This window comes from Gymnoscopelus braueri, assembly GCF_963280865.1.
Source record: "Gymnoscopelus braueri genome assembly, chromosome: 1".
NCBI lineage: Eukaryota > Metazoa > Chordata > Actinopteri > Myctophiformes > Myctophidae > Gymnoscopelus > Gymnoscopelus braueri.
The window spans coordinates 26,509,150-26,526,398 of record NC_137603.1 but is presented as its reverse complement, the minus strand read 5'-3'; the positions used below and the strand labels follow the sequence as shown (position 1 = coordinate 26,526,398).

The 17,249-nt window shown below is 41.3% G+C and overlaps 1 protein-coding gene across 2 annotated transcripts in view; it reads right to left on the bottom strand.

Annotated features, from left to right (window-relative positions):
• Window positions 1-3,442: 3,442 nt before the first annotated feature.
• The window catches only part of dennd2b (DENN domain containing 2B), a 64,442-nt gene continuing 50,635 nt past the window's right edge, over window positions 3,443-17,249 (bottom strand). For both annotated transcript variants that reach the window (XM_080434309.1, XM_080434308.1), the window contains exons 14-20: window positions 17,113-17,249; window positions 8,879-9,056; window positions 6,744-6,785; window positions 6,455-6,566; window positions 4,698-4,937; window positions 4,327-4,413; window positions 3,443-4,042 (exon numbers count right to left, since the gene is read on the bottom strand). The exon at window positions 17,113-17,249 is cut by the window's right edge and continues 12 nt beyond it. In XM_080434309.1, coding sequence (XP_080290435.1) covers window positions 4,008-4,042; window positions 4,327-4,413; window positions 4,698-4,937; window positions 6,455-6,566; window positions 6,744-6,785; window positions 8,879-9,056; window positions 17,113-17,249 — 831 coding nt within the window. In that variant the 3' untranslated portion in view covers window positions 3,443-4,007. The remainder of the gene's footprint in view (window positions 4,043-4,326; window positions 4,414-4,697; window positions 4,938-6,454; window positions 6,567-6,743; window positions 6,786-8,878; window positions 9,057-17,112) is intronic.

The window sequence follows — 17,249 nt, the reverse complement described above, 5'->3', positions numbered from 1 at the left end:
TCAAATAATATAAGAAAGAGGCAAAAATATGCCTCTTTCGTTGCGAGGCGTTGTGAGCTTGTAGATCACAATATTTATCTGTGGAACCGAGTCAAAATGCCTCAACTCCAACAGTTCCAAGTGCTTGTCAGGGTGGGGGGGTCCCCAGTTCAAATATGATTATTTTCGGGGGTCGCGGCCTGAAAAGGTTGAGAACCACTGCGCTATGGAACAGGGCGCCACTTCTCCATTGAACTCAATGGACGCGGCCGCCATGTTCTATTCGGTTTTGAATGGTGTTCCTGTTCTTGATAGGAACCACTTTAACCACATAGCCTAGGCCCTACTTCATTGGCTGAGGTCCCCTTAGCCCTGTTTGTGACCTCCATGCCTTGTTTTTCTTTGTTTTGTTTTGTTCTGTTATTGTTATTGTTGCTACTGCACTTTGTCTTTATATGCCTTTTACTCTGCTTTGTAAATAGACTAAGGTCTATTTTGTTCTTTGTTTGGAAAGTACTTTGGGTCAGCTGCTGTTGTTTTGCTGTATAAATAAACTTGACCCAGTACATACATGTGGTGAATCACATCTTTTTATTGTTAAAATAAGTGTTACATAGCTCTAAATTCTGATAGTAGCCAACTTATTGCTGTAGAGTGTTTGTTCAGTAACAAGAGTCTTCATGTCTCTCCAGCTCTTTATTAGGCCTAAACATAAAATGCATTTTCAGGGGTCAGGATACAGATTAATCAAGTGAAATTGGAAGTGATGACACAAAGTAATGAGAAGACAAATTGGAATTGTAATTGGAACACTATAAAATTGAAGCTGATAAATCCTACTTTTTGTGTTGATATTTGAACTGTTTGGTTGCTACTATGTCTATGAATTGAATACCAAGGACCCCAATGGAAACAAGACTGCAAGGACTTTTTTGGACGGACCTTTTAGACAAAGTATTATAAATGTAATTGTGCAATTGTACATTTTTTGCCTAATAAAATATTCAATCAATCCGGCTGAAATTGGCAACCCACCTGAAAATGCATTTTCTGTTTATTAAAGAGCTGGAGAGACAGGGAGACCCATGTTACTGAACAAACACTCTATAGAAATGATTAGAATATTTATAGAGCTTTAACCTTTTAACAAAAATATAACTTACCCTACCTTTCAAAGAATGTACATTAATAGATAAGAAAAATGCAATGTAATAAAGCATTGTTTATAATTTAGCATTTTCACCCAAATTAAATGTCTGATTGTTTGCTGGTTTGGGGAGTGGAGCTGAGGCTACACTATCCAGAACCTATGAGCACAAAACCAAGAAAATGACTTCTTGTACCTTTACAATTAATTCAAAAAATATTTGGTTTTGTTTGATTCAACAGATAGATATTAGGCCTAAAATTTCGATTTTTGACAAGACATCTATGATCTAGCTACTAGAACAGTGGGCACCTGGTATTTCTGGGCATCTTTATAATCATGTTGTATTTAATTGTATTTTATATTTACATTTATTTTATAAATTGACAATATGGAAATGTGAGGTAGCAATTGATACATATTCAGTTCACTTCATTATGAAGTTAAAAATGCAATGACACGACTCGTGAAAAACGCTTTTGTTTTGAAGGTAAACATATTCTTATTCTGCTTAACTCCAAGTAACTTTGCGCTGGCCAAAATTTTGGATATGCGTAGTCTCGCCTTTATTCGTGCGATTTACTCGTCTAGGCTTTGTTTTTCAGGGGTGGTAATTGAGATAATATCAAGTTATATAGGCTACTGTACAACTGGCAAGAGCAGTCTGAGCCCGTTAAAAGCCGGACGGATCTCTCATTAGAAGCACTCTCATGCTGTAGTCACAGCCTCACACCAGACAGACAGTGAATCATTAGCAGAAACGGGAGTGCCTACGCACTTTGAATTATCCGTTTGGCTGCCTGGTGCAGTGGTGCTATTAGCCCAGTGGTTCTCAACCTTCTCAGGCCGCGACCCCCCAAAATAATCATATTTGAACACCCTGACAAGCACTTGGAACTGTAGGAGTTGAGGCATTACATTTTGTTTGACTTAGGTTCCACAGATTATAATTGAGAAAATAGCAGATCTACAGTTGCAAGGCCTTGTGTATTTTCAACATTTTTTGCCTCTTTCTTATATTTGAGTTTGGCAATTTTCAGGTATTAAAAAGGTGTTAAAAGTCCTTAATTGTCACTTCACTGTCATCTGCCCCATATATATATATGTATATATATATATATATATATATATATATATATATATATATATATATATATATAATCATTTATCAGTTAATGGAGGTATCGTAATAGGCTAATAATCAAAAGTAATAGTGGCTATCAAATAATTTTAGTGGAGTAAAAGTACAATATTTGCCTCAGAGATGCAGTGGGGTAGATATAAAGAAAATATAAAGAAATGGAAATACTCAAGTAAAGTATAAGTAGCCTACTTCAAAATTCTACTTAATAAGTAGCCCTACAGCACATGAGTAAAAGTACTTTGATTCCTTTTCACCACTGCCTCTGATGTTATGAATGACTGCTACATTAAGAAACTGACATGGTGTCAGTTTGGTGGAGTCAACACGGTAAGCCTCCCAGTTGAGAGTTAATAACAGCATGACAATGACAACCACTAGAGTGATATGCAAGGACATAATTAGGTTACCCGCAGCATGTAGTAACGGCTGCTAGACTGCCTCATGGGACCTCCCAGTTTCACACAAGCTGCCATGAAGATGTCATAGCCCACTGATTCTCAACGTTGGGTCCGGGGACCACCTGGGGCCCTAACGGGTCTGTAACTCTTGAGTGTAGATTGGAGTCCCATCAAATAGGGGTCCGTCACGTGCGGCCTAATGAATATAAAACTGAGGGTCCTTGAAATGAAAAAGGTTGAGAATCACTGAACTAAACTCAACTCAAGAGTGTACAAATGGAACCATTTTGGACACTCAGAGTTACAGAGTAGACATGTACGGGTCAATTTGGAGCCCTAGTGGTCCCGGATTCAACGTTTGCAAAGCTACTGTAATATCAGACATAGGCTACTGTAAATATTGTTACATGAAAAATTCAGATTCCAAAAACATCATAGAAACATTGTCTTGTGAGTCCAATGTATTTTGGGGAGTTGGCAGGGTGTACTGTATAAACAAGACTGTGGCATACACCAAGTATTCTTGTCCACGTGACAGTAGGAGTTGTAGCCTATTTAAACATGATGTTCTATTTCTTTTCTTAAGTCTCTATCACATCTGGCTATCACAAAGTGCTGCATCAATGCACACTGTCCATACTGACACTGATAGAGCAAAACCCCTTTACTTCCTCAGACAGTCGAAAGCCCGAAACGTTGGTATTTCGCAACTGGAGCCCATGCACAGTGTGCGAGCGTTCTCTTTTGTTTTACATGATTATGAAGGACAACACATTTAGTCGTTTGGAATATTTTGTGTCTTTAATTATTGCTTTGTATTGAGTTTTTTTTTTTTTTTTGTTTTTGCTTGTTTTTTACAAAAAGAAGTATGTTTTAATACATTTACAATCATTTTCTTCATTCTGTTAATGCATGTACAAATCACGCCAGACAGACAAATAATGGTTTGCAGCTCCTAAACAATGCTGTTGTGAAAATAATACAAAACCAAAACATTATATCAACTGTACATTTACCCCCCATGTTAACTCACATTCACTCAGAAGTTCTGATCCGATTCTTCACAAGCACACTTGGTCAATCAGTGGTTACTCTTTGTACCGTCCCTAATCGTTAGCCTCATACGGTACCATACAACTAACAATACATCTACACTGGAGAGTATCACAGCCAGTTTACAGTAAAGTATGTACATACATTTCAACTAACACTTCTAACAGACAGACATATGAGAATCGTGGCGATACAGGGACTTGTGAGCGTCATCTATTCAGTTTGTAATAATGTTGCACATGTGAAACTCTGGTATATTATGGTTAAGCACAGTAGCACATTTCCCTCAGTTCTTTTTATGAAGAAACTTCATTTTGTTTCCTGAAAGAAAAGATGAAAAACAAATCGTAACATTAGAAAAACTAAAATAACATTAGATAAAATTTGTGGCATGTTACCCACACAGTTAAATCCTCAATGTAAATCTAACCCTTGAGAGTGTACAAATGGAGCCAAATGGACCCATTTGGCTCCATGGATCCATTTGGCTCCATTTGTACACTCTCTGTGTCAAATGAACACTCAGGATTTTACAATGCAATATGGTGTAATACTGCACTGAATGTGGGATGATTGTGTGGTGGCAAACGTGAAGCAAAACATACCGAGGCCTTTGAGGAACTTGTTAACACCACTCTGCTCTGTGTCTGGTAGCTCCTCCAGATACTGTTCCACCCTCTGCTCAAAGAGTCCTGTCAAACACAAGTGGTAAACACATGAAATGTTTGATCAAAACATTAAACGTTTACGTGATATTCTGAAAGAATTACAGTCAGTCACTGCTGTGAATATGTCAAGGACAAACAGTCTTCAGCTAATTAATACAGAAAAGAAACATGCAGTATAACTGCCACCCACTAGAGGCCAGTACTAGTAAGGTTTTTCCTGTCCTGTGTGAACAGCAAAGGGGGAGGGAGAGCATTTAAAATAAGTTAGTTTAATAACCAACAAAGAGGACACAGAGACAACAGCCTACCTTTTGCCCTGCACTTCCGAAGCTCTCGATCTTGGATGAACCCTGCAAACATCTGAGACTCCATAAAGACACCCAGAAAGCGCCGGATGCTTTTAGATGCGACAGACTTCCGGAAGGCTTCCCTCTGGAAAATACGCTCTCCTCTCTCATTCTGAGTTAGGAACAGGGAATAATGGCCAATGGTCTCCAGGAAGAAGCGGATAAAGGCCTCTGACACAAGGCTGTTTAATGTGTTGCATTCTGAGGACACAAAGGAGGAGAGATTATTCACGCTGTTATTCAAATTGTAATAGCAAAGAGGATTCATCGTCCTAGATGTACAGTATACAGTACATGTACCACAGTTTCAAAGCCTGATAAACGGTTCTTTTAGATTGACATTATTCAAATAATCTGATGACATGGGGATGTACAGTATAGTTTGGTTCACACACAAAACACACCACTAACAAGAAATGTACGGGAGACAGAGACATTCTTGGTTGACCTACCCTGGATCAGATTAAGTTAGCAATAAAACTTTAACTTGCCATTTGAAATGTGTTTGTGCTCTATCGTGACATCCACTCATTTCAAATTTGGCAAAGTTTGTATGATTATTTTTATGGTTATAATCATTCAACCAAACTATGCCTAAAAGTCCACTGTGGACTTAAATTACTCTTGGAACCAGGAACCATCTAAATACTGTAGGTGAACAAAAACATTTTAGATACAGTCCAAGAGAGCACATGCACATCCAAACAGAAATTCCAATGCAGGATAAAAACAAGTACCAGAGAAAAAGATTGACTATCGGCACACTGTTTTCAATTTATTATGTGTTCGTACACCTAATACATTTCACTGTGGTAACACTGAAAACAGTGTGTGGATATCCAAACCTTTTTCTCTAAATAAAAATAATTATATACAGTAAAATCCGGAGGGTTAATTTTGTAAAATGAATAATTAAAATGTACTTTTAACACCTGCCAGCATGAATAAACATTTCCTCTCACTTGTCAGGTGAGAGTACACGCTGTCATTAACCACAGGAGTGTTCAGTGTGTTGTTCAGAGACAGGTGCTGTACATGCATGGGGAGAAATGAACCACATGTAATTAAACTAGTGGTTCAGCTACATTTTGAAGTTAGCTTGCTGGTAGTTCAACAAACATTCATATATGCATACTGATTCAAGTAGTTAAATTACTTCTTTGGCATTTTTTGTATAGTTAACTACTGAACCTAGGAACCGTTTTGGACCATAAAAGGAAGGGAAGGACTCTTTAGTTTTATTTTACCATTGCTTCTCTACTGTAACTGAACCTCCTTTGACCTGCCCCTTCCCCCCTTTTCTTTCATCCTAACCTCTGTGAGGGCATGCCCAGCCAATGCATTCATCAGTCAGGACTCCAGTTCCTGGAAGGCAGGTGTCTGACTAATGGACATTGTATACAAAAACAAAGATGACATTCCTTGCACTTTCCCATGAATATTGGGTTGTTGTTTTTGTTTAGGTTTTTGTTTATATGAATAATTGGGCAATTTTTCGCATTAAATTTTCTTATAATTTCGTATCGTATTTTATAAAACAAATGTTTTGCCTATACTGACAAATATAGTGACGCCAGGTTGAAAGTGGTTATTGTAGCTTCAACATTGTGCCCATACATGCTTTATCACAGGCACTGCATCCTGACTAAATCTCTGTTGTATCTAATTAGTAGGAATAACATCTGGTTTGGTAGGAAGATGATCCGTCTCTTATTCACCTTCATCTGACTCGCTGTCAGAGTCCTGATTGATGATGTCACTCCTCTGCTCCAGCGCTTGCTCAAGAGCTGACTGAAGTTTCCGGGGCAACAGAGAGGCCTCGTCGTCCATCTATGAACACACCAAAAAAAAACATTGTGGTCAGCAGCCGTAAACAACAATGTTTGTAAAAATGTATTCAAAGGCATCCAGACATATACACGCATATAAAACAGAGAAACATGGTTTACAATAGGTTTGAATTTCTTTTTTGGGGTGGGGGGAGGGTTCAAAAGATTTTTTACAAACCTGTCGGATGAAGCGGTCAGTTCCCAGGTCTACCATTAAAGCCTGAGAGAAATGAAGACAGTGAGTGTTATATTAAGTTATAGTGCAAACATGTACCTTTTCTCTTATAGTGCACTATAACAGAAGAGCCACACTAGAAGAAATGAAGTCAGTTAAAAGGATTGTTTAGGAATGTTAAGTGAGTCAATCAGTACATGAAGAGAGATGTAAACAGACAACAGATGTTGTTGACAGTCCATTAACAGCACTGTGTTAAGCATGACCTGACACGCTGAGATGGTCTTTACACACACACACACACACACGCACGCACGCACGCACGCACGCACGCACACACACACACACACACACACACACACACACACACACACACACACACACACACACACACACACACACACACACACACACACACACACACACACACACACACACACACACACACACACACACACACACGACACTGCAGGCAATGCTGTGCTTAAAGAGGCCTGCTGACTTCCCCAGCCAACACTGTTGAGGGTGGGCCAAAACCCAGTGTGGACAGAACCCTGGAGCAGTGGCCGTCCTGGCACCAGCTTTACACCAGCTGCCCAAACCAGAATGACTCAGAATGACTTGGAACCGGTGTGTGTGTGTGTGTGTGTGTGTGTGTGTGTGTGTGTGTGTGTGTGTGTGTGTGTGTGTGTGTGTGTGTGTGTGTGTGTGTGTGTGTGTGTGTGTGTGTGTGTGTGTGTGTGTGTGTGTGTGTGTGTGTGTAGAGAACAGTAGAGATAAGGTCCACCCTGAGAGGTTCATGTCATGGATTCTATAGTGGATCTTTAGGGCTACAGGTAATCTAGAGGATGAGTTAGCAGAGAAACATTAAATTGCCCTTTCACACAGAATGTAGGTTTTAGTCAGCCATTCATAGAACAAAGGCCAAAAAATTGAGGTTTTAGATATATTTTCACTATTCCTAGTATGACGAAGTAAATGGTGTTTAAGTGGTTAATAACCATCATTTGTATCTTAACTTAACATTTCTGGCAGTGTGAGCAATTATTACTCACACTGCTACTATTACTTTGATGAAAGAAAGAAAATGATTCCCAAACATATTCTAAAAGGGTGCCCGGTGTTTTGAAAAGTGCCAAAACCTTTCTTTTGGTTGATGTCATTGTTGTGGAGTGGAGCAACACTTTTTTGCCATTGCAAATTTAGCCTCAAGGAGAACTTGGAGGTTTAGAGGGAAATGGCTCTTTCACATACATTGGAGCTACGCTACCCAATGGAACAGCCTGGAAACTTTACATTAAGTGTTTATTAACAAGGACCTGGTTACTGGAAAAGGTTCCAGTATAATATAAGTAGTATATTTTATTTAGTATGGGCTGTTTTGTGTTTTTGTATTAAGTGTATTGTTTATGTCTTGAAAATGTGTTTATTTATTGTACATTACTGTCACTCATGAGTCATGAGGACCACAATGGAAATACGTTTATTGTGTTATCTAGGGTTTAACTGCATGTTAATACTTTTCAAATAAACTGAACTAAACTGAACTAAACTAAGCTCAATCTATACTCCATCACACAACCGTGACCTGTCGTTTGACTGAAGATCATTCTTGTCGGCAAAAAAAGCACTGTCGTGCCACTCTCCAGAAAGAACTGAACCACTTATAACTACTTCCTCTCTATCTGCCTTCCTGTGCTTTATCAGCAAAGGGATCAACATATTGTTGATGTTGAATTCACAATTACATTGAAATAAGTCCAAACCAGAAATGTTTTGATGAGAATAAGGAGAGTGAATTGTCACTGTCAACCTGGCATCCCTATTTTTGGCATGTCATTATCGGCAAAGATTGTCAAAACATTTCAATTTCTTTCAAAAATTATAAAACTAGTAAATCTACAACCTCAGAACACGGGATGTGTTTTTGCTGAGTTGTAATACGAATATTACACAGGGAAAAGTGTAGAGCATGATTTACGCTTTGGCAACAAAGTGCTGAGAACACAAGGGACAAACTGAATTGGTGTGATTTTGAATCACAGCAAACACACACATTAAATCCATCAAAACTTGGACATAGAGACACAGAGACGACATCAGAGACGAAGAGAGATAAGCAGAGGCAGTGTACCCACCTCCTCCACAGGCAACTCTTTGAGTTTGGGCATTGAGCTGGACAGGAGACCCACCAGGAAGGGTGTGGGGCAGCAGACAATGTCTACCATGGAGGCTGGCAGCACGGGGATGAAGGTATGCTGCCAGGAGAATGGGTAGAGCAGTGCCACCACTGCATGGATGCACTTAGACAGGGTGCTGAGGGGACAGAAGGACAAAAATACACCATCAGTTCCCCTTCACGCTCACGCAACTCAAGCCTGCCACTGAGGCCACACCAGATCAAACCTAACAGAGTCATGGAACAAACAGTGTTGTTGCAGTTCTGCAGATGTTTCACACAGATAATGGGAAAAACATTTTTATCCGGGCTGTAAGGGGAGTGGTGGGTGAAGTGAAGCAACATCCTCTAAAAACAGCAGCCCAAAGCAATTATAGTACTGAAGTAAACAAAGAATAATCTGTTAATGTGTTCAAAATGCTTAAATATTTGATCATTTACGGGGCTTCCTGTGACCGAGACGGAAGCAGAGCATTGCTTTAGCAAAGAATATTCCATTTCACCGCCATCTTCCAAACCAAATAACGTGATCCTCTTTGCCTTGAAACGGCTCCTTTTGTTATGAGGTGAAACAGCACAGCTATGTACCCTGACTCAAACACTTTGCTCTCCCTGCAGCTTGTGTGAGGTACAGGCTCATCCTGCAACAGACTATTGCCTGACAAAAAAAAACGCAAAAGCACAGGAAGGGAATATAAATCATTCTTGACACTGCAGGTCCTTGCCTTGGAGATTTCTGCGCAGCACTCAACCCAAGAACGGTGAACAGACAGGTTCACCCATGATAGCATGGATACAAATCTTAACTATCTCTTCTTCCACCTCTCTCATTTACAAAACACACCCTAACACCCTTCTCTCCAAAGTGCATAGCTGAGGGCTGACTCTAAAGGAACATACAGTATGCAATACTGTAGGTTGATATGACGTTAGAAACGTGAGATGATGACACAGTATGAGCCTCCGGTGATGTAGGGGTGGCTTGACAATGATGTGTTGCTATGGTTGAGCTTGAGCCTTGTTGATGCAACACAAAAAGTACCGATACCGACTTCAACAGCTGTAGCATTACACAAAGATCACAAATAGCAAGCCGTCTTTCTCACGGTCTCTAGATTGTTGACAGTGACTGACCCTTCTGTCCCTTACATACTGTACAGTCCATGCACTGTACACAGAGAGAGTGAAAATAAACCATGGGGCCAATCAGCATTACAGATAGTGGAGCACTAACCAGTATGGATCAAGACCCAGACTAAAGATCAGACATGGCATGCAAACACGCTCTCCCACTTGAGACGCGCTGTATGCACTTTTAACAATGTTTTCCACGGTTGTACTACTCAACGACAGTCAAGTACAGCAATCAGAATCCACACCCTTGTCTGTAGTGTACTAAAACACAGTTTTGATTGTATCACGTTGAACCTGGCATCCATATTTTGGGCATGTCATTATAGGTGAACATAAAAAAATTGTAAGACAAAAAAGAAAGTCACGTAAGTCATGTAATAATGATAAATGCAATGCATTGAAGATCGTCCATTTCCACTATTCATCATACGACAAAGTATAGCTTAAGTGGTTAAAGCGAGAGTAAAGAGTGGATCTACAGTAAGAAGAACCACTATCGATAACATTTATCAAGCCTGTGTATGTTTTACCCATTTGCATGTAACTTCATGCACGTCAGGAGGATTCACGGTGTTAACTTGACGGAGCAAAATTGCCCTGAGTCAGCAAAAAGCCCACAAGCCATAATAATCACAACCCCTTGCTCTCTTTAGGGCCAATTCCTAATCGCTCATAACATAAAGCAGGGGCATGTCTCCTTGCCTGTCTGATTTCCATTTGCCGGAGGAGCACTTGATAATTCCTAACAGATCCTGTCTCCGGGGCTTGACGTGTTCCAACAGTATGTGATGGGACACGGTTCTCAAAAACCCTCGCCACAGGCTACGGTACAGTGCTGCACACCACTGTTACCAGGAGATCACTTACACCCTTTCCCCAGGAACATACTCCTGGGAAAGAAAATCTGCAATAAAAATACTACGCTCTACACAGAGTTGCCAGTCAGCCCTAGAAAGACAGAGGAGCAAATCCTGCAGGGCTAAACATTCAGAGCAGCACGCAGTAAAATCCAAAGCTCCCTATTTTCTCATTACTAAAACACTGTTTTGATTTCACCACTTTCAACGTGGCGTCCCTATGTTGGGCATGTCATTATAGGTGACATTTTCTTGTTAATTAAAAATATATATATTTAAAAAAAAATCATTTTTTTTTTTTCGATAAATCAAAATAAATCAATTGACCCACAAAACGGCAAATTAACACTCCAGATTTTATTGCGTAGACCTTCAGATCTGAAGTCATCCCATCAAAGCTACAGTAGATTCCCGCCTACCTGTGAGCTAATGGATGGAGATCCTTAATTAAAGCTAAATTATCCCACATGGAAGATTTTACATATCCAGGGATAAGGTTTACACTGTACATGCTGAGGCTGTGGAGCTAAGTGACTATTTTTGAATTGATGGCCCAGCCTGGGTGAGTGCAGTACATGTGGCTGGTTGGACATATCCACCACGAAACATGGGATTGTAGAGGCTTAGTCTGTCAAGCCCAGAGGAGATGGGAGAAATCTAAGTCCCCCAGAGGAGTGAGGGAGACAATAGCCTGCATTGCCACATCATCGACTATAATGCTGCGGAGCATGTCACACCAATATTTCACAGCACATATTGTATGAGTGACTGACAAAGAAATCCTCTTGAATCTTGAATATACTGCACTGTGCCTATAGCCTCCTAGTCTGGCCTGTGTTCTGACTCGGGGAGGGAGGACAGACAAGAGCTAGACCAAGAGCAAATTCAGAGCAATTTGAAGTTTTGAACCATTTGAACTACATAGCTGTAGCAGAAATCAGCTGCAGCTATAATAAGAAAAACCTTCACAAAACAACATTTCAAAAGTATGGTGTTTATACAGGCTAATAAGATGTACAGTATATGATAAGCTGCATGTTGCATATTTTCAATCCACTGGTACAATGTTCTGTATTCCGTGTGCGCACGCGCGTGTGTGTGTGTGTGCATGCATGCGTGCTCGTGCATGCACACACACAAACACGCACACACCCAATCAGCTGTTCTGGCAATGGCTGTGCTTTCCTCTTCTTTCTTAAGCACAAACATTTCACGTGTGTTTACAGTGTGTGGGGTTCACCCCAGCTCTGGTCTATATACTGCTGTACTGTGTGGAGAACCTGCCAACTTAGCGAAGCCTAGTTTGGCATTCTGCCAGCACTGCACTGCAGCACAATGCTCAAGAGTATACAGGATTAAATCAATTGAACATGCTGCTTGTTGATTAGTGCTATACATTGTTAGAAACAGTAGTGGCGGAGGAGAGCGGCCTGAGGCTTATGAGGCTTATAACTGCTGCTGAAGTAAGGGACTGCACCTCTACAATATATGCAGTAACATCCTGAGTGTTCATTTGACTCTGAGAGTTACAAATGGATAAATGAACACTGGGGATTTTACTGTGTAGATAGATACAGTATATACCCCGTAAGATAGGTGTAGAGATAGCTAGGGGAGATTTATTAATGGATAAAAGTGGAACCTTGAGGTATAACACTTTGACTGAACTTTAGCGGCCATTTTACAGGCGGTAGGTAGTAGGTGGAACTAGTTTAAGAAGAGTTTTGGTGGTGTTAAGGGAATTCTGAGTCAAAATCTGAGGCAATATTCAATTAATTCATAATCCAATTCATTAATAGCCCAGACTTGCATCCATTTAATCCATTTAGTATCTTTGTTGCACTTCCTGTTGATATTTTCAATTGACACCTCGACAGACCAATCAGCGTACACTTGAGGGTCGCAGACGCAGGATTTCTCCTTCGCGAGAAAGCCTGGCAACGAGATTTAGAAGAGACGAGGAACGTAGAGAATGAATGGACTGTATTTGGAGAAAACAGGTACTGTCTATGCAGAACCCCAAGCAGCCCTTTGCCCCACAGAAAAGTGAGCTTGATTAATTCACCATGGCCCTAAGAAAGGCTTTCAGAGGCCTTTGTTTAGTTTCCCCCTCCATAGCCCCCCTCACATTCCCTCTCTCTTTTTTCTCAAGCAGTTTTTTTCTTTTTCCATTCAAAGTCAAACATGGATTTCTATTATCTTTCATCATAGCACTTATTGCTCTGCTTATCCTTTACTTATTTACTTTCTCAAATCAACTAAATAGAAAAAGTTCACTTTAGCTATACATCTCTGTGATCAAATGCTTATTTGATATTTGCAGAGTGAGCAAACACAAGAACAGTGTTTACAGTACAGGGGATGAGTTGATCAAGGGGTTAACCACGTAAAACCTTTATACTTAGTAATACGGACCTCAGTTGCAACTTTACTTGGTACGCTCTTTTTCACTCTACAGTCTACTCTACAACAAACATCTTTCTCATAAATTGCAGATCTACAAGCTTACAATGCATCACGTTGTGACGTGTTCTGAACCAGTAGATCGGCTATTTTTGGCCAACATTCCCCCCCAGAATAGGGATGCTGGGGGTTAAGCATGAACACCCTTGACAATGGAGCCACATGAGGGAAAGTCATTGAGCCAAAGCTTATGTCAGGCCCCTATTTTGCACGCACGCACACACACTCACATAAGCACGTATGTACACACGCATGCACGTCGTACACACGCATCCACACTGGCGTGCACACGCATGCACCAACACCCGTACATGCACACACGCACACGCATGCACCAACACCCATACACGCACGCACGCACGCACGCACGCACGCACGCACGCACGCACGCACGCACGCACGCACGCACGCACGCACGCACGCACGCACACACTGTTCATGTGCATGCATACAAGCATGACTACATGCCTGACTACACGATCACTGCACAAACGCACGGCACGAACACACACGCGCACACACACATACGCGCGCACACACACATACACACATGCATGCGCACTCTCTCTATGGAAACCTTGCTCAGCTCAAGTCTGTGGGCAGACAGAGTTTATTTACATAAGACTCCGCTGGTGAAAAAAACATGTTAGTGGTCTAATAGGTAAATTATGTTGAGCAAAAGACATTGGTCCATGATTAATTCGTCAGATTAGGCATCAACGTTATTACATTCCACAGTGAATCATCATTGAACTAATTGTCTGTCTAGCGTTTATCGTTAGAGCAGGCAACAATATGGTCAATAAACCATTTCCAAGTGTTTCAGAGAGGCATTCCCAGATTAAAGGTGAACAAACAATCCACCAAATCACACAAACATGTCAAACTAAATAAAATCTACTCAGTAAAATCCTCAGTAGCACTCAGGATCTTACAGTGTATTGTGTATAGTATAGCTTAACTACTTGAAATCCAGGATCCCTAATCTGTGGGTATAGTTCGCCAAAAAATAGCACATCTACAAGCTCACAACACGTTGCATCGCAACGCGTTGTTAGCTTGTAGATCGGCTATTTTTATCTGGATAATGAACCCACAAACACATTCTATTGTTATTTGATATGGTCTTCCTTTACATCTTGCTACTCAGTCAGCAGCATATCGTTGCTGTCAGGCAGAAACCTTGTATCTCCATATTTTCTCCATATTTTCATAAATTAACAACCTACTTTATCATACAAGAGTGTGGCACAAAAGTAGTGAAAATAGCAGATATAATAGTAGATTGTCACTATTTTAAAGTGTTTTACAAATAATTATAAAAAAGGAACGGTTTTGGACATACAATTTTTCCACCCGACAATGACGATATTATAGTACTGGATCATGTTCTGCTGGCCAGATATTTTAGGATTGGACTCCCATGGGACCTGTCTTTTTTATCAGAGGAATAACAAATACTGGCCAGAGAGCGAGGCCCTAATAGTCAACCCAAAGTCACACACAGAAGGTATATGCAGTACAGTACGTGTGTGTCTCAGTGTGTTTGTGTGTGTGTGTGTGTGTGTGTGTGTGTGTGTGTGTGTGTGTGTGTGTGTGTGTGTGTATGTGTGTGTGTGTGTGTGTGTGTGTGTGTGTGTGTGTGTGTGTGTGTGTGTGTGTGTGTGTGTGTGTGTGTGTGTGTGTGTGTGTGTGTGTGTGTGTGTGTGTGTGTGTGCATGCGTGCGCACACACGCACTGTACATCCATTGTGGTTCTGGGTGGGGTAACTTTAGAGTTTGTTTATTTAAACACACAAAGGCTGTGAGAGAACCCTCCTTTGTAAGTCTAATACAGAAGCAAACAAAGTCAGAATTGAATGCTTAAGGGTAAAAGTGCAAAAATCTCTGTCTTTATCCAGTGGGAGTTTTGCAAAGACAAGTGGCACAAGAATATTTTGAGAACAACCTAAAAAAAAACACAATAAAACCATAAAAACACTGAAACAACCCGATACCAACTACAGACAAAGAAGAGAACTTAAGTTGTGCAAGCCTCTAAATTCCTTCTGTGACTGGCGTTCGGAGAACAATGACTAGCTTCTCCACATCTACAGCAGCTCTTTGAAATGGGACACTGGTCAACACTCTGTGGGTTGCCATGTCTTTGAGCCAGAAGACATGGGCCAGTAAAGGATCACTCTAGACCTATTCTCTCCAGGAACAGAGAAGAGGCAGTTGTAAACAAGGAGTTAACGTGGTGCCAATAAGTCAAATGGTGACAGTCGAGCCACAGATCACAGAGGGCAGAGCCGCACACACAGGAAGTGCATTCCTTCCCCTCACAGTCACTGCCCCCAGTGATGTTTGTTTAAACTGTCCTCCGATATGTGGAGAGATTAGCGCTCCGCTCAAATCTTCTCTCCCTCCACCCTGGCTTCCAGTACTCCAAAAAGTACCTCTCTCCATAGGGTGTTCTGTAGATCTACTGATCTACTGTACAGAGAACGCTTGGAGATTCCCCTCAGTCCTCCTCAGCCTCCCTTTCCATTTTATCGGCCCCATTTGGCGGTGACATCCCAACAGATTTATGATCCCATCAGGAACTGTCGGCTCGCAACCTAACTGCCTAACTGCCTAACTGACTGACTGACTGACTGACTGACTGACTGACTGATGTTGTGAGAGGGAGGGGGGGGGCTGCTGAGCAGGGACGATGTACTGTAGAACGTGTTTTGCACAATTGTCAATATCAAGCTTTAGTATTGCAGCTATTTCATTTACTCAACGTATTTTCCAATCAACCGCAATATATGATGACAGGTCGAGGGAAATCCGACACTTAGTAGAAGGCCGCAACCAGCCTCAGCTGTCTCCTGGGCCAGAACCCCAACGGCAGCTAGATGCTAACCAGACTCTGCTGCGGAACTTGAGGCATGATGGACAAAAAGCGCCCTGATATTATCAGCCTATTTGCTTCCATCATCTATGGCTGTCGAAAGCGAGATGACAGCGGCTCTAAAGCCTTTTGATGTCCTGAGTCCTGGGACGGCAGCGTCATTATGCTGGGTGTGATCCTACCAATTCATATAACTGCTCCCCACATGCTAAATCTGTTGAGCGCCATTCGACAAAACCACAGTGTAAGGCTGCCATTTGGTCTGTGTGTGTGTGTGTGTCTGTGTTCACGTCAGTGTCTGGTGACTGGCAAGCAACTCCAGGCACTAATTAAAATCCGCCACCGTCGATTAGGGTGAGCCGAAGCGCACGGGCTGAGCGGCGGCGGAGCTACCACGCGGTAACTGGTCAATTTTTACACTTTCAGAGTTAAATTGGCACTCAGGACTTTTGAATGATGTTAGATATATAGTAATACTACTCACTTCACAGTCAAATCCTCAGTGTGAATTTATCCATTTGTAACTCAGAGAGTCACTCTCAGAGTTGAATTAGCGCTGAGGATTTTGCTGAAAAGTAACTATACAGCTGATTCTTTCTTTTGCCTCTTTATTCCAGACTCAGACAATGAGTAATGATTAACCACTTAAACCCTATAACATTTGGTTGACCGGAGCCCCTCAGGGCTCTATACTAGTGACTTTTCTGCTTTCGCTCTACATTAAACACCTTAGCTGAAAATAGCCTATATCTACAAGCTCACAATGCGTTGCAATCGGCTATTTTCTGCAACGGCTTTCCCCACAGCACGGATGCCGGGGTTTTTAAGTGATTAACTGCTGTGGGACTGTTTAAAGACTCACCTGAGTTTGTCGGCCACAAAGATGACCCTGCGCTCCAGTAATAGGGAGGCGAAAACTCGTACCACCTGCCGCACGCTCAGGCAACTGAACAGACTGTCAAAGTCCACGTGTTCAAGTCTGGAATCCGTGGGTCGCCT